Below are 17,864 nucleotides of genomic sequence, written 5' to 3' on the forward strand. Positions count from 1 at the left end.
GGATGGCATGAGGGTGAGTAAATGATGAGAGAATTTACATTTTTGGGTGAACTATCCCTTTAAGGATGAAGTTTTCCTCTGTAGTTCAGTTGTAATGAACTTTAATGAAAGAAAACAGTTAATTCAACAATTTAAAGCCTGATGAAAGGAAAACAATATAAGTTATGGAGTCCTGTCAGAATGTTTGAACTTGGCCATATATAAATAAGCTATGTTAATTAACTTAACAAGTTTTATTGTTAATATCAGTAAATTCTGCATCCCAACTCTAAGTGAAAAAAATATATGCAATATAAATGTTGTTAACTTGATTTGCGATACAATAATAATATTACAATTATTATTGGTTTCTGTACTTTGCTTTTATTTATTTATTCATTTTAAAGGCCCTAAAACCCACCGGTGCTACCAAAAAAGGGGCTTGTGCCACCATCTTTAGAACTTGCTGTCAAATGTTAGCCTGGAGCCCTGAAAGTGTCTGTTTGCTTAGGAATGGATGCTTAATTCTGGCCACATCTAGCACTGACCTGACATTATGAAGTAAAACACCATTGGTTTCTGTCTGAATACTGAGCAAACAAAAGGGGGAAAACAAGTAAACTAATAATGAAAATTAGCACGGAAATACAAAGATATTTAGAACAACATAAACAGAACTGATTTTGTAGGTTTTGTAGTGTTAAAGCAGCACTCCACTAGATACTCTTTATAGCTTGTAGATTTGTGATCATAGTAATGAATAATAGCAACAGAGTTGGGGCTGGAAATATAACCATAAGTACAGAACATATGTTAAAAAATGGTTAAATTCAATCAATGGAGAGCAAACAAAGCAAACAAAAGACAGAACAGGAAAATCTTATATTTTCATAGCACTTCATAAAATAATTTGTTAAATATGAATTATAAAAACCAAAAAATATCTATTTTAATATCACTAAATAAATCTACAGGCAACAAGACATTGTCTGTTATATCTTACTCAATTGTCAATTGAGGAAATAAACATGCCTGTCTCAGAAAACAAACACTATCTGCACTGCATCAAATAAAAGTGAACAAATGTGCACACATAAAAATATAGTTTTGTCCTGCATACAGACATGTAATGTGCTCCATTTATTAAAATTACAACCATGTGTTCAAAAGTCTATTTATTTGGTTATTTATTATTGTTAGGACAGTGTAGAAAGGACAGCAAATGTTGAGATTACAGGGAGGACTGGATCGTCAAGTGACGTGGACCATATTCAAAATCGTGCACACTGCTCAATATGTCACAACTAGCTAGACCACATTTCTGACTGTTTCCCTTGAGGTAAATATTATTCTGTAGAGATTGTTTCTGAAGTGATGTCAGATTCTGCAGAGCAATAGAGAGAGTGAGCGGAATGTTCGAGACAACCTGTCTAAATGACAACTTTTTCTGCTGTACAGCAATATCTCCACAGGGGGGAAACACTGCTCTTCGAATGTTCAGCAATGTGTGCCAAACCCTTCTTGAAACGCCCATTTCAAGTCTGAGAACATTTGCATAGGGAGACAATGGTGTTTGCAGAGAGGCTGTGTATTAGAAATGTGAGAAGCAGAGCAAGACAAATTTAGATCCACTGTGCATCCAATCCTATATAAAAATAGCAACCATGCATCTGTGGGCACAGGGGGCTTGGCAGAGATGTACTGGACAGCTATTATGATCCATTGACCTCTGACTTTACTGCATCTACAAGGAAGCTGAGTTCATTGCACAGCGTCTCATGTCTATAGGCCATGCGGATCTGGGCTACATTGGTCCGCTGAATGTCATTCCCCTCTGGTCCATCTTTCAGGTAATTAGCCCCAAGAAAGTGCTTTTTCTCCTGAGGAAGAGTACAAAGAGGTGGCATAAATATTACATTATTGTTGAAATTCACCTGGTTAGTTATGATTTGAGGATGTTGAGGATGGACAGTGTGCTACCTCATGGGAAAGGCCACTCTGCAGGACGCTGTTTCTGGCAATCTCACACACGTCACAGGTGCTCAATTTCCACAGTTGGGCGGCAATTGCATACTCCTCCATTAAAGCTTCCTATAGTACACAGACATACAATTAAAATTCTATTGTATACAGAGTTGTTTTAAACAAACAGTATTTCAACATTTAAGCCATACTCAAATATGTATGACTCCAGTCGATCAATTAATGTCTTCTGAAACAAATCGATAGGTTGGTGTAAGAAACAAATCGATAATAACGATAAAATTTTTTACTTCAAATCTTTGCTTCCACCCAGTGTCGACTGCTGGCTGGAAGCGATTTTTTAAAGTTAATAAAGTTTTAATTATCTATTTTTTTACAAGCCTATCGGTTTGCTTCAGAAGACATTAATTGATTGACTGGAGTCATGTGGATTACTTTTATGCTGTCTAAATATGCCTTTTGGACCGTCGAATAGACAGCAGTCTAATGGCACCCATTTTCTTGCATTGTATGGACAAAAAGAGCTGAAATGTGCATATAAACATTTTTCACTTCAGTTCTGCTGAAGAAAGAAAGTCATACACATCTGGGATAGCTTAAAGATAAGTAAATCGGGGGGCCTGGGTAGCTCAGTGATAAAGACACTGGCTACCACCCCTGGAGTTCGCTAGTTCGAATCCCAGGGCGTGCTGAGTGACTCCAGCCAGGTCTCCTAAGCAACCAAATTGGCCCAGTTGCTAGGGAGGGTAGAGTCACATGGGGTAACCTCCTCGTGATCCCTATAATGTGGTTCGTTCTTGGTGGGGCGCGTTGTGAGTTGAGCATGGATGCCATGGTGGATGGCATGAAGCCTCCACAAACACTATGTCTCCATGGCAACGCGCTCAACAAGCCACGTGATAAGATGCGCGGGTTGATGGTCTCAGATGCAGAGGCAACTGAGATTCATCCTCCACCACCCAGACTGAGGAGAATCACTACATGACCACAAGGACTTAAAAGCACATTGGGAATTGGCCATTCCAAATTGGGAGAAAAAGGGGAAAAAATCCACTGAAAAAAAAAGGTAAGTAAATCATGAGAGGATTTTCATTTTTGGGTGAACTAACCCTTTAAATAAAGTGCCTTTTGTGAGGCATTTGTGTGTATGAACCTGACCTTGGTATAGTGGAACTGCATGGGATCATCAGTGGACAGGGACACACAGAGACCCTTGTGTAGGAACTCTCGCAATGGGTTTTTGGAGTATTCCAAGAACAGACTGTTGTTACTCAGCGGTGACATGGCAATGGGCACTTGGGCAAGATAATACAGGTACTGCAGTACTGGACTCTGAAAACACACACACAAATATGTTATCTATGATAGCTTCCATCTAACACTGAACATTTTTAGCGGAGTCTTTAAATCAAGTGCTCTTGGTCTTGACTGCCACAATTTGAATGTTTCTGTGCAGAATCACACACAGGCTCCATTGACACAAACACAGTCAAATGAAGTGTCCACAAGTTCGCATCTTCATTTACCTTTTGAAAAGACACATGGCCCTGATAAAGTTATGCTAAAGATGTTAGTAAACAAACAGATCAGGTATACACAGGTTGCAGTTATTGAGCTCTAGGGACAGGCTAATCTACTAACATGATCACACAGGTAATCGACACGTTGTTTCCAAATGTACAAGCACCCTGAAATTGACCCCACTCTGCCAAATTAATGACAATCCCCCTTCAAAAATTTTTTTAACGATCAAGCGTTGCGTGAGAAGACATACTGTAGTTTCTGGTCCCATGGAAACCAGGAGGTAATAATGTTCACATAAACAATTGTGAGCGCGATTCTGATGTTACATTTTTACTATAAAATTATATTTTTACTCCACTGATGGTTAGGTTTAGGGTTGGGGTATTGTTTAGGGGGCGGGCTTAATAAAATATGCATTTCTACTGACTGTAATACATAATTTACAACTAAAAATACAACTCTCTTTTGGCGCCACTCTGTGGACATTTCATTTGAAAACTGGAGTTTACACATTCAACAACACTTCCAGCTTCGGCCACTGGGGGCAATGCTTAGAATTTCAGTAGCAGAATTTTCGACCTACTGTGCAATCAGTCTGAATTTACTATACCTTCTTCAGGTTAAGTCCATGGGAGATGTTATCTGCAGTGAGGAAAGCTGAAACCAGGTGGGTGATTGAACCAGCTTCTCCACAGTGTGGACGAAACTGAAAGGTGCTAAGGCCACGTTCTCTGCGAAAATATGCAAATTTACATAAACGCACAAGTTGAAGAAAAACAACCAATAGCCTCCCTGTTGAAAGCAGCGTTTCAGGTCACCAGCATGAAATTTTTCAGACACTCATCTGAAAGACTTTGCTGGTTGACCAGCAATTGCATGGCTTTCAGCAGGGTTTACTAAGTGGAAAGATTATGTCATCATTGTGTTTTGATGTACAGTGTTTCACAGGCTGTATCTCAGTTGTAACTCAATGTGCATATATTACTAATACAGTTGGTATTTATAGATATCCTGATTCACTGCAGAACACTCACAGATTGTGATCGCTACTGAAAACCTTTTTTTCCTTTAATACCTTCCAGTACTTATTCAAGGTACTTCAAAGCCTCTGTGTAAAGTCAAAACTCTTTATTGCAAGAAAAGTAATCCCTGTCTGCTCCCCTCTTTAGTGCTAACTTTTTCCCTGTTGTAATGGGAGATGTAGCCTCTCCCTTCATCCAATGGAATTTTCCAGATGGTGTGTGTGGTGTGTCCTAAGTGGAACAGATATCATGGAGCACGTACTTCCTGAGATTGTTGAGCACCATTATGTTGGCGTACATATGGAAGAGGTAGTAGCTGTAGGGTGGGTTGTCATCTGTTGTCCACTGCTCAGGCTTGGGGCTCTTATAGGAGAACATGTGATCGCTGTGTTTGGATTCATCATCCACACTGTCAAAGCCAGTCACCTTAGAGACAGTGGACATCTCTGACATGAGCCATTACTTAAGTGTATGTGACTGGTAAGATCTGACACAGGGGTTCCCAAACAATTTAGTCAGCTGAATCCATATGATCTAAATTATTTACTTGAAGTATCCCCTGAGATTTCAAGTAATTGTCGAGCCTTTAATTAATCTTTCAATCAAGTATAATGGACCACGTTTTAGAGTAACTAACTTTAAGTAGTGACATAGCTAACTCAACTACGTTTAAGTAACGTGTAGCTTTTAAAGGGATAGTTCACCCAAAAATGAAATTCATCTCATCATTTACTCTCATGCAATCTCAGATGTAAATTACTTTCTTTCTTCTGCTGAACACAAACAAAGATTTTTAGAAGAATATTTCAGCTCTGTAGGTCCATACATTGCAAGTGAATGGTGGCCAGCCCTTTGAAAGACTAAAATGCACATAAAGGCAGCATAAAAGTAATCCATAAGGCTCCAGTGGTTAAATCCATATCTTCAGAAGTGAAATGATAGGTGTGGGTGAGAAACAGATGTAGTTGCCAGCAAGAAGACAAAAGCATTCCAAAGCCCTTTCATCCACCGCAGGGAATGAATCTTCATGTTGATGTTGTCAGGATATGATCAAGCCTAATGTAAGCAAATACCTTTGCCATCAGATAAGACTGAAAAGACAGTTTCCAGGCATCTTTTGGAAGACAAATGGCCCTGAAGAACAGTTGACCCCATCACTTGATACCCTTTTGTTCACTTCCTGACTCTCAATCCCAAGACCTAGGTGTGAACGGCAACAGGACGTCTCAAGACCTCATCAAACTGGTTCTGTTGATTGGTCTGGCCATTTGTCTGGAGCAACTTAAAGAGAAGTGTCCAAAAAGTGGACACATTTTCACATACAGAGTTTTACTCCTAAAATACACACAAAACTGCATCACATATCCATTCAGAGAATGGTATAAGCTTAACAGCAACTATTTGTGACACAACAGTTCACACAAATGTAGCTGTTAATGTTTAAATTAATGCATTGGTGAAAGTTCAACCTTTCAGCATTATATTTTGACTCACATATAATGCACAATGCCAAAAGTATTTTGGAAGTGGTTTGGAAAATGAACAATGCATAGGTAAAACCTTAAAAACACTTTTCAATCTGTGAACTTTAAACTATGCAAACGATAAATAAGAAGGATGGGCCACATTGTGTAGTCCCCATAACAGGGAGAAACAACAGAGACAACCAGCTAAAAGGTTAAGCTCTGGCAAGCCACCCTTTTCTCCAAGTTTCCCACGTCTGCGTGTTCCAGATTGTTACAGAAATTCTGTGCCAGAATCAGGGCCACAAGTCTGGATGTTTCAGATTGCAAAGGACCCTCACGGTGCTCCAGGAGACCAGCACTTCGTGTTCAAGACTGTAGAAATGGAATCCAGCTCCTTCTCCACTGCAATACAACAGCAAAACCAGTGGAAGACGTCGCCGTCACCAAGCTCGTCACATGATCAAGCAGAACGTAAATATCACTTTACAAAACTATTTCCAGGGACCTTGGCATTAGTGTTTGTAATTAGTGTTCGTAATCCGTTAATAAATATCTAATGTTCTTTAGATATTGCTTAACTGATATATGATGTCTAGCAAATAATCTTGAATTATTTGTTTAACTAGAGATAAGGTCTTCACCTTATTAGTTTACAGAGAAACAGCAGTTTATCCTTCCATAACATAAACCATACTCTGCCATAGCTTTATCCAACTCAACCACTTGCATCTTTCCATCCTATGCACTTTTTCTTATCCATCCGTAGTATCTTCTAGCATATTAGTACATTTCGTAGTTGCTGTTAGTTGTTCTTGTTTATCTTTTTATAAATAAAATTCATTTTATTACAACTGTGTCCTCCTTGTGTTGATGATGCAGAAGGGCTCTAAAGGTTAGGCTGAATCTCACAACTCCTTCAGATTAATCAATGACCAACTTCCACCAATTTTCATATTTCTAATTTATTGAATGGTCCTTTTGGATCATTCTTTTACTGTTAAAGTGAAATTCTTTAGCTGGTGCCCTGAGGATGGAGGGAGGGACCATCTGACATTCATAAACACAAACACATAAACACCTTAAGTGACGTGATCACTTGTGTACACAGATCAATATTTAAGTCCTTTTTACTATAAGTCTCCACTTTCACTTTCACATTCTTCTTTTGTTTTTGGTGATTCACACTCTTTATGCATATCGCCATCTACTGGGCAGTGAGGAGAATTCATAGTAAAAAATGACTAAAATATTGATCTGTTTCTCACCCACCAATCATATCACTTCTGATGATATGAATTTAACCACTGGAGTCGTATGGATTACTTTTATGCTGCCTTTATGTGCTTTTTGGACCTTCAAAGTTCAGGCCACCATTCACTTGCATTGTATGGACCTACAGAGCTGAGATATTCTTCTAAAAAATCTTAATTTTTGTCCAGCAGAAGAAAGAAAGTCTTACACATCTGGGATGGCATGAGGGTGAGTAAATGATGAGAGAATTTTCATTTTTGGGTGAACTAACCCTTTAGGTTAAGAGTAGCTCTGACCTTTGGAAACTACAGGTTCAAAGTAGCTACCCCAACACTATAATGAATGGTAAATTTCTTGTTAATAACATAATTTTTTTTGTATATAATATCAATGTAAATGTATTTTTTTTTTACTATTCAGCATTAACATTTCTTTTATAATTTCACAAAACCCTTGCAATTCCCTAGGGGTTCAAGAAACCCCTATGTTGTACTTACATATTTTAGAAATACATGGAGCTCTTTGTGCTTCTGAGGATTCACCGTGGCCTCAAACAGAGGACGGAAAATGTTCTCGAGCATCTTGGCAAAATTAGGAATCAACTTACGTGACTTGAAAATGTCACTGAAAGAAATAAGCAAAGAAGATAATTGTAAAAACAAGCCATAACCTCTTCAATTACCACCTTTTGAAAATATCGAGAATTAATATAGAAACAGTACTTACTAGATTCTAGGCACCTGAATGATCCAGCGCATGTTTGGAGAGTACACTTTGTGCTGAATAAACCAATGGGAGAGGCTTTCCCACTCCTCAGGGGAACGGCCGTAAATGGACAGTCGGGGTTCAGTATGCTGATATTTACTCTCCTCCAGATCATGTGCTACTTCCTGATGGAGACAAAGAGACACGCAGTGATAAGGGTGCCTTTTGGATGATATTTGGGCAAATGAAGTTGTCTTGTTTTAGTAAAACAACTGTACCTTGATCAAGCGAGCAAAATACTCCCCCTTAATGTAATTGTCAGTCTTCAAGTAGATTTCCCGTAACTCGCTAGCTCCTACTGGATTGTATTTGGTGTTGAATTTGTCAAAGCGATGAAAAGTTTGTCTGCCCTGTGAATACACTGAAAATGAAGCAACACAAAACACAAGAAATTATTTGGTGGTAAACATAAAGATAAGGTAATATTACTTACGGCATGAACATCTAAGGAGTCGACAGTAAGGTCATACGGGTCCATGTGCAAGTTACTGAACACTTGTTTGAGAGTTAGTTTCAGCCCTGCCTTCTCCAGTACAACTCTCTCTGCATCCGTTTTATAGGTGGATTGGATGAAATTAAGCAGATGTTTCTGGCTCATGCAGGCTGCTGCATGGATATGTGTGTCTACCTGTGAATGGGCATAGGGGTACAAGTTTGCATTAGACAACAAGGGATTGCATTCTCGAATGCCATTGTATGTATGGAATCATACCTTTCTGACATTGTAGAAGTCTCTATGAGGGACGCCCTTGAGTTCTTTTAGTTCTACCATTTCATTGAGCATTTCATGCAAATAAAACTTTGACCCAAGGAAGTTTAGTCGTCTATGGCAGTAGGTCTTACTGTTTAGAATGGAAATAGCAAAATTCATGTGAGTGGACAATTCAACACATTCAGCATTACATCTCCGAATTCTCAGATAATAAATTGCATTAACAAGACAGCATAAATGGGGAATTGGTGGATGCTCTGGTGATATTGGTATGGACCCATTTCACACTGTTATGATGCATTATTGCATTGTTTAGCAGCATATATCTTGCAAACGTTTGTATATTTTCCTTTTTTTTTTTTTTTTTTTCATTTAGCGTAAATGTATAACATTATTCTTTGTGTTACATTACTATGGCATTCATAAAAATAAAACTAGCCAACACTGCAGTGATGTGGTTTCAAATACAGCTGCTAAAGGAGAGACAGTAAATTTGGCATCTTTCTCTTTTCTGATTGCCATAAGCCACCGCTTTCTTTTTGTTTTTGTTGTTCCTCTTTTGGAAAGTTGCTGAAACGTAACAACAGATTTTTTTCTTTTGCTGTTAGAGCAAAGGGAAATGTGAAAAAAAGGTCACACTTTATGTTACAGTGTTCATGTCACTGTGTATTTACATATGTAATTACTGATTAATACTAATTAGCGACATGTTTTTGCTGTATAATTATTTTGTAATGCTGCTTGTACTCACATATTTTTATTACTATAGTAATTAATAATAATAACATGTAATATGCGTAAAATGGACACTGTAAAATAGTGGGACCCACTTTATATTAGGTGTCTTTAACTACTATGTACTTAAGCATTCGATACAATGTACTTATTATGTACATAAGTGTTGTTGCATTGTACTTACATTTAAAGTACCAGCATTTAATTACATCTGTAGTTACACTGTTAATCTTACACCTGAACCTAAACCTAACCCTACCCCACCCCAAAACCTCAACCTCAGTAGCAGCAAGTGTGAATCTTGTGAGAATTTTGCAGAACAACATGTAGTTACACAATAAATGCATTTTATTGTATGTATTTTAATGTAAGTACACAGTAGTTAAAGACACTGAATATAAAGTGGGACGATAAAGAGTTACCGAAAATAATATTTGATGTGGCCTCCCATTCACTGCTATAGAAGTCTAGCTAATGTTTACTTTCACGTTCCAAACCCTGAAATGTGAAAACGGTCCATTAGCCACTTACGTCGGTCCATCAATGATCATGGCAAGCACATGACTCATGTCAATGGCAAATGTTTCCAGGTCTGGGTAAGGCAGACAATGTGGTTTGTCCATGCTCAGAGCTTCAGTGTTTTCATATACATAAATAATGCCATCATTCATCTTCATCTGATAGTTGAGGTTCTCTGGAATATTCTCCATGCTGTAAGGGTCCTCCCCTTCACCTGGGCAGGGGCAGATATCTTTGGAGAGAAGACGAATTCACAGTAAAAGGATTTGGGTTATTTATGCTGGTTAGTGCTGGTCTAGCTAGTTGACCAGCATGGTTTTTATGGTGAAGCTAGTTGACCAAGGACCAAACTTATGTAGCATTCCATGCTGGCGACCAGCATTTAACATACTGTATTCTGGTCTTTCAAGCAGGAGAGAAAGTTGATTCTTCCCATTCTAGCACAAATATTAAAGTATTTCTTTAGCTCAGCTACACATAACTCATGTCAGCTCTCATGTCTAAAATTAGTTTAATGTTAAATTCTTGGGAAAGGGCTTTAGGCAGCTGAAATAGTCTGAAATTCTTCCACTGAAATGTTTAGAGAGCCTTAAATAAGTCTAGAGAGAGAACACAGTGTCTATGTCAATTCTGGGTATAAGCTCCAAACAAATACCATTGTACCTGGAAGAATTTCATCTTCTTCTATCCACCTTTCATTTGCAGCACTACGTAGGAACTGTGCAGTGGCCCGAGGGAAGTGGTGATATGCCAGTTTTGAGTATTTTTCTCGAATAAAGAGAGCTTTTAGGAGACTTTTAGCTGCTTGCTCATAGTCCTCAACTGTAATCTGCAAGTGCACAATGATTGTGAATAAGTAAAATGATTTTACACACTTTTTTATATTTATAATTATAATGCAGATTATCTCATGACCAAAAAACTAATTAAAAAAAATAAAATATCATTTTTATATTTATTCATTATTTTTTGGTATAAAACAGCATAATTGTCCACACAGGAAATGTTAATGTTAGTTCAAATGAACCAGTGAAGGCAAAAAGAAAATTAAAAATGATGAAATACTCAAGAGAAATGGTGACTAGTCACAGCACATACAATATACAGTACACTCCTTAAACTTAAAATCTTGATTGAAGAAAGTTAATGGACATGTTGTGTGTCAGGGATGCACAAATATGAACATTTTTGGCCAATATGATAACGGTTTAGAAAAAAGCTATAGGCTGATAACTATTTATATTGCCACTTACCTTATTTCGCCATCAGATCACTGTTTTACTTTGAAATTATGCTTAAAAATGTACAAAGATGTACAAAGCTTTTTTACTGTTTTAACAATAAATAATTTCCATTGAAAATGGATTGGATCTGTTGAACACATGATATGCCAAACTTTAAAGAGAGCCACAGTGAAATATTAATAGAAGATAAAAGATTAAATATATATATATATATATATATATATAAATAACTAAATGATGATTGATATGAATTTTTTTTTTTTTTTTGCACAGTTAAAAACAACAGAACTCACATTTTACATGTGTGTACCGCATATGATAGAACATTAAAAATGAATACTATGCATGTGTTGGGCAATTCCACGGAAATGTCAACCACATCATGGAAAAATAAAAGGTTTTAACCAAAGGAACAAAAACCCCTTCTAAATAGTGTATTTTAGTTATATAATGGACAATGCCATCCAGACCACTAGAGGGTACCGCTTGCTCACATAGCGCTAACTGATGCCGTGATTGAACAGACTATCCCTGCGTCCCAAACCCTGTACTGTATGTACTGTATTTGACGAAGGACGCACTTCTCGGCCAGTAAAACACTACGTTCTTTAGGTATGCTTGACAGTAGTATGAATAGATTTCAGACATCATTTAGGAATGTGGGCATTTTCCTGTGACCCAAATATATGACGTAATAATATCGGCAGGCCATCGGTGTATCCCTAGTTGTGTGTCAACTACACTTGTAAGAACATGCTCACCAGCTTTTGAAAAAGCTATAGCTTTTAACAAATTATCAGAGAAAGTACAGAAACTTGGTTTATTCTAATAATACAAACCCCAGCACAGTAGTCTCCGCTGATGGTGACTCTTTGGTACTCAGGGAAGTTTTGTGAGATGGAGGAGCAAGTAGAGGCAGGAGACATGATGGGGGTCACCACACCCCGGACACTTTCCGTATGTAATGGGATTTGCAGTGATTGCGATCGAATAATCTTTAAACTCTTCTTCCTATTAAGGATTAAAATTAAGTTGGATCAAATTAAATAATAAATGAAATATTTTTAGGTAAATACTGTATATCATTCACTACCCTGCTGGAAAATCCAGCGAAAACCAGTTTCTGATGGTAGCTGGCTCATTGATGGCATTAGCTGTAGACATATACTATAGGTTTTATCGATTAATCGGTGCCAACAGGAACTATCGGTCCTCTGCAAAAATCTACAGTATGCTGATAGTTTCCGATTGTTTATTTTTTTATCCGGTGTAATTCTGGCTTGTTTATAGTTAAAAGTCCCACATTATGCCCCAAATCTTAATTTTTCTGGTTATTAGTGGAATTTTGATTGCACAATAAAAAAAAATAGTAAAGAAAGACTAAGAAATCTTTGATCATTCTATAAATTAATTAAAACAAACTATCGGCCGATTACTCGGTTACCAGACTTTTACACCACCTTAGTTATCAATATCAGCAAAATCCACTATGGGTCGACCTCTAATTAGCTGGTCTAGATGTCCAATCAGCTGTACTATGAGATGGTTTCAGCCTGGTAGACCATTTTGGTCAAGCTGGTAGACATCTACATTTGTTCATTTAGCAGACAATTTGATCAAAAGCTACTTAGAAATCAGAATTATACAAGCAGACCACCTTGGAGCAGCAACAAACCAGCTACCATGTTTCTCAAACCAGATTGGCCACCTTTATAAAATGGTATGATCTGGTTATTTAGGGTTATTAACTGGTCCAAGTTGGTCTAGATGATTGATCAGCTGTACTACCAGTTGGTGGACATGGTTTCAACCTCATAGACCATATTGGACAAGCATGTTAGAGATGGTAGACCACCTTGGACCTGCAACAAACCAGTTACCAAATTAGCTTGACCACCTTAAACTAGTATAATCTGGTCACTAATGTTATTAGCTTGGTCAAGGGTGGTCTAGATAGATGATCAGCTGGACTACTAGCTGGTGGACCTGCTTTTGACCTCACAGACCATCTTGGTAAAGCTGGTTAAAGATGATAGACCCCTTTGGACCCACAACAAACTAGCTACCATGTTCCAAAAGCCAGCTCATTTTAATTCACTCTGCATTTAGCACTTTTTCACCATACGAATAGAAAACTACAACTAATTTATTTTTGCTAGACCTTTCAAGGATGAATCTTAATTCAGTGTTTGGACAGCAATTTAAATTTTTCCCAAAAACCAGCTTCACCACCTTAGGCTGATATATGACCTGGTTTTTCAAGCAGGGTGAAGCTACTAATAACATCAGTTGACACTGACCTCTTTGCACTTTCCTCTGACTGTTGTTCAGCCAATTCTCTAAGGAGCTCCCTCTGTTTGGCCTCCTGCAGGCCGATAGGACAGTCCTCGGGGACAGTGTACATGGACAGAGCATTTTTAGTGTCCTCTTCCTTTAGCGCAGAAGCATACAACTTCTCAGCCAGCAGACGAACTTCCTCATCCACATCACTCAATGCAATCTTAGGGAACTGCCGTGGCATATCTTTACAGGACATGTTTAAAAAGAACACCGTTACATTTAGTTACTTAATTAATAAAGACACCTCTCAAGACCTACACTGCAAAAGACCATTTTATAACTCAACATTTCTATCTTGTTTTTCAGTAAAAATATCTAAATATCTTTAAGGTAAAGTTTAGAATGCAAATGTTCTCATCATTTACTTCCCCCCATGACTTTTTTCTTCTGCTGAACACAAACAAAGATTTTTAGAAGAATATCTCAGCTCTGTAGGTCCTTACAATGCAGGTGGATGTGGAGTAAGATTGCATGCATGTAATGTTACATATAAACTTTGTGTGTCCAAAAATGTTGTACTTGTATCCCAGTTGCTGTCACCAGTCTTAACACTGCAGTTACATGGACAGGCCTTTTATTTATGTTTCAGAACTCATATCAACACACTTGCTGTAAATAGTCCTGCGATGCCTTCTGCATTCAGGCCATTGCTTCTAGCCTGAAAAGTCAGTCACTAGGCCAGTACACAGCTGCAGACATGCTGCCCTAAAAAGACAGTTATGATACAGTTGTGAGGGCAGATTAAGTATCTGAGCCCGGGGTGTGACTTGTTCCATTTTCCCTCGATAGTTAGGAACATGGTCCACAATGGAAACATCAAAAGCTATCCTGGGCCAGAACCAAGCATGGCCTTTGTCCACAGACAGTGTCAAGGTTTCCATTACTCAAAGCGTTCTAAGAAGCACCCATAAAGGATAGGGCTTGTCAATGTCATACTGACTGTCACCAAACAGCTGTGTAACCATAGGCACCACAGAAATCTCTAGCCTGATCTCATGAAATTTATGTGACCGTGGCGACATTTTTGCAGAATGATATAACGCGGTTCCCGATAGTTCCGAGGGGAAATGTCCACTGTGTGGTGCTAAAAGCTAGTTAAATGTCCTCCCAAACAGATAAGGTTTATAAAGTAAACGCTTTATCAAGTTTTAACCTCCTGAGACCCAGGTATGACTGCTGTGTGCATTTTCCATTCCCCTTTTTATTTGTAACTAGCAGCCCCTAAGGAACATACAAAAAAACACTTTTTTTTAGACCAAATAGTTTTCCTAATTTTTGACATTTTAAATATTACCAGCTATAGAAAGTCAGTTTTTTTTATCAGATTGTTTATTTTGTTTCCAGGAGTGTTTGTTATTCATGTATTTGAGACGTTACGGACATTACATCAGAAAATGAATCAGAAGTCATTCTGATTCAAAGTAATGGATAGCATCATCAATCACTGCCAACCATGTTCAAATAAAATTATACATTATAAATTCTGAATCTATGTACTGATTTCTATTTGTCCCGTGTCTGCCAAACATGTTGAGTGGTCCTAATATCATCTGCAGCCTGAAACTGAACTTTTGACTGGATGTTAGGAGTAAATGCAATTGGCTGCATAGGAAAGCTATAGGATGCTCCCTTGCTCCCTATTTAGTGAATGACTTAACTTCCAGTGTGCTGTCTGTCTGCACTGGTCTCAGAACAGTTTGAAATGCACCTTATTTTCATCCTAACTCAGTATACAGCCTCTGAAAGCAAAATTTTCCAGCTTTTGGATGAATATATTTATTCTCAATGTTATAATGCGCAATGAATATAGGATATTTTAAGGAAAATTAGCCTATAGTCCACGTACATGGTCATTATGTTTAACAGCGTGCAGTTAAACAGTTTTGCAATAAATCAATTACATTTTTTTAATGGCTTATCGGATCAAACTAGAGACTCTAATCTTTTGACTCAAAGTTTCAATGTAAAAACTTTATTAGGTTTCTTACCAGATGTAGTTTTGTTGCCGTTTCTCCCAAAGACACACTCAGCTGAGAACATGTCATGTTGTTCTGTGCTTTGAAAGTTTAACCCTTTACTGACAGCCTACTGCCTCTGTCTCTGTCTCCCGAACTGAGATCAGTCGGGTTAAATTAAATGAAATTATGCATAGCCTATAGCAAAGCCAAAACGTAATTTCCATGCATGTGGACAAGGGGTCTCAGGAGGTTAAATCAACAAAACCAACCTCCCTGCCCTAAATTTTAAACCAAACCAGTAGTGTCATAAAAAGCAAAAGTGACAGGAAAAACACATTGCTGAAGCCACCACGTAATTTTGTTGTGCTTCAATGACACTTTCAGCTTACGTGTTGACTCACGTGCTCTTCAGCACTCGTACTCCTTTGCATCGCAAATGCAACACTCTATCAGTTGAGCTACAACGCAACGTGATCATGAATGAATACACTTGTAAATGTAGTTGGTCATGTAATGCAAACCTTAAAATGTATTGGCTTAAAAGTCATGTGCTGTAGTAAAAGTGTTTTGATGTCATAAGATAGCATTGTGTGAGGAACATGTAAATGTTTATGAACTGATAATCTGCCCTTATACTCATGATTTGTGTGTAAGCGCCTGTAGTGTTCATTTCACCAGGAAACTGCCGCAATACATACAACGAGCCATGTAAAAATAATTTTGCAAAAATGTAGGTGTAGTAACGTGATTCTATAAGACTAGGTTGGACAATAGAGAAGTCCTTTAACTTGGTCACTGTACTTAAATTACCTTTTAGGAACTATTTACTGATTCTGAAATGAGCACACTCAACTCCTTTAACTGTTTATGGTGACCTGACATGCTCAGCTGTGCGACTTCTACCATTCTTACCTTCAGTCCTCGTAACGGCCATCTTAGCTCCGGCTGTTTTCAGCGGCCACACTTTCAAATATGTGTATGTGTATGGGCCATGTCCAGTGGCACTCTGAGAAACTGTTTTTGTCTGAATGCAGTATTGTTTTCTTGAGTCTCTCTCTCTCTCTCTCTCTCTCTCTATCTATCTCTCTCTCTCTCTCTCTCTCTCTCTCACTCTCTATTTTAAGAGGCTAAAAGCCTCACATCCACTGAGCTACTAATCCTTTGAATATGTCACCGCCGCCTGTCAACAAAAGAGCCTACCAAGAAATGCTTACAAACCGGACTTTACTCAATCCTCCAAACTATCTCATGGGTACATACAAGCCCAAATGTCCCCACAACCCCCTAAGAAGTATTACATCCCCATAAATCCCCAAAGCTGAGCTCCACAACCCAACAGCCCATATGAGCTGATTTTGTGGCCAAGAGAGAGCAGCTCCCCTGACTGATGGCTCCAGTCATGCCTTTAGTGCCAGCAATGACCTTGCTTTGAGCACATAAAAATTCAGTCTTATATAAACAATCCTGTGAGCCACTACCAGGGCTCTGCGAGTGGCATCATGTCACTAAGTCCAGAGGTAATCGCCTCTGAAATTGACACCTTTCTTTTACTTCAGAGCTTATGCTGGGTGTTGACAGAAACAGTGCCATTGTTGTTGTCCTAAAGCATGGCATGGTCTATTTGTATCACATCAATTTGAAACCATAGAATTAACAGACTCTCTCTCTGCCTTTGTCTCCCCAGATACACAGAAATTGTTTGAAGCACATTGCATGATATGGAAAGCAGACTGTAAAAAATTAGTGTGGGGGGACAAAGATAAAGCTTAGGGGTTTACCTGATCTGACTGCTATCCTTTATGTTCCTATAACAGCTGCTTTTATCTTACACCTTATCCAGGAGTTCCAACAGCAGAACCTGTTCAACTCTCTCTGCCAGAGCCAGTGCGACTGTTGGCCTAACCTGAAACGTCGCGGTCACGTGGATGCGTCACTAGTTTGGTGATGTGTTGGTATTATTTCAGGACATCTGGACAGGGCTGGTGGGGTGGGAGGGGGGAGGAACTGGAAGTGGATTTGTCAGGAAAGAGCTAAGGTGCTGCTTAAATATACCTCCCCATCTCTTCCGCTCTGTGTTACAGATCTCTTGGTCATGTGGCTGAGGCATTTGAGGGTCTTTGTGGTGCAAAGCTTTATGCAAGATTAATGTGGTGAAGGCAGGTCTTATTGGCTTCAGAGTTGATACGTATACGAGAAGCTAAATTGAAGCAGATTCTGTAATATAAGCTGTGCATGTCTGTTTGAATGCCTTGCTACATGGAGTCTGTAAATGCTTGTGTAAATAATAAATGACTACCCTTCTGTTTCCTTGCACATACAAGTCTAATTGATGGCACAAAGGTGCTTTGCTATAAAAAGGTCAAGTA

At 38.4% G+C, this 17,864-nt stretch overlaps 1 protein-coding gene across 1 annotated transcript; it reads right to left on the reverse strand.

The window, feature by feature from the left end:
• Nucleotides 1-365: 365 nt before the first annotated feature.
• Nucleotides 366-16,483, reverse strand: LOC127412686 (AMP deaminase 3-like). Its single transcript, XM_051649263.1, has 15 exons — nt 16,411-16,483; nt 13,501-13,723; nt 12,040-12,211; nt 10,620-10,785; nt 9,969-10,188; nt 8,703-8,832; nt 8,424-8,618; nt 8,209-8,340; nt 7,952-8,115; nt 7,723-7,849; nt 4,771-4,934; nt 4,097-4,217; nt 3,121-3,294; nt 1,960-2,070; nt 366-1,859 (listed from the first exon to the last, which is right to left on the reverse strand). Exons 1-15 carry the CDS (start codon nt 16,430-16,432, stop codon nt 1,692-1,694), a joined length of 2,289 nt encoding a protein of 762 aa, XP_051505223.1. The 5' UTR covers nt 16,433-16,483; the 3' UTR covers nt 366-1,691.
• Between the last annotated feature and the right edge of the window lie 1,381 nt (nt 16,484-17,864).

The sequence above is a fragment of the Myxocyprinus asiaticus genome, chromosome 2 (assembly GCF_019703515.2).
Source record: "Myxocyprinus asiaticus isolate MX2 ecotype Aquarium Trade chromosome 2, UBuf_Myxa_2, whole genome shotgun sequence".
NCBI classification, from domain to species: domain Eukaryota; kingdom Metazoa; phylum Chordata; class Actinopteri; order Cypriniformes; family Catostomidae; genus Myxocyprinus; species Myxocyprinus asiaticus.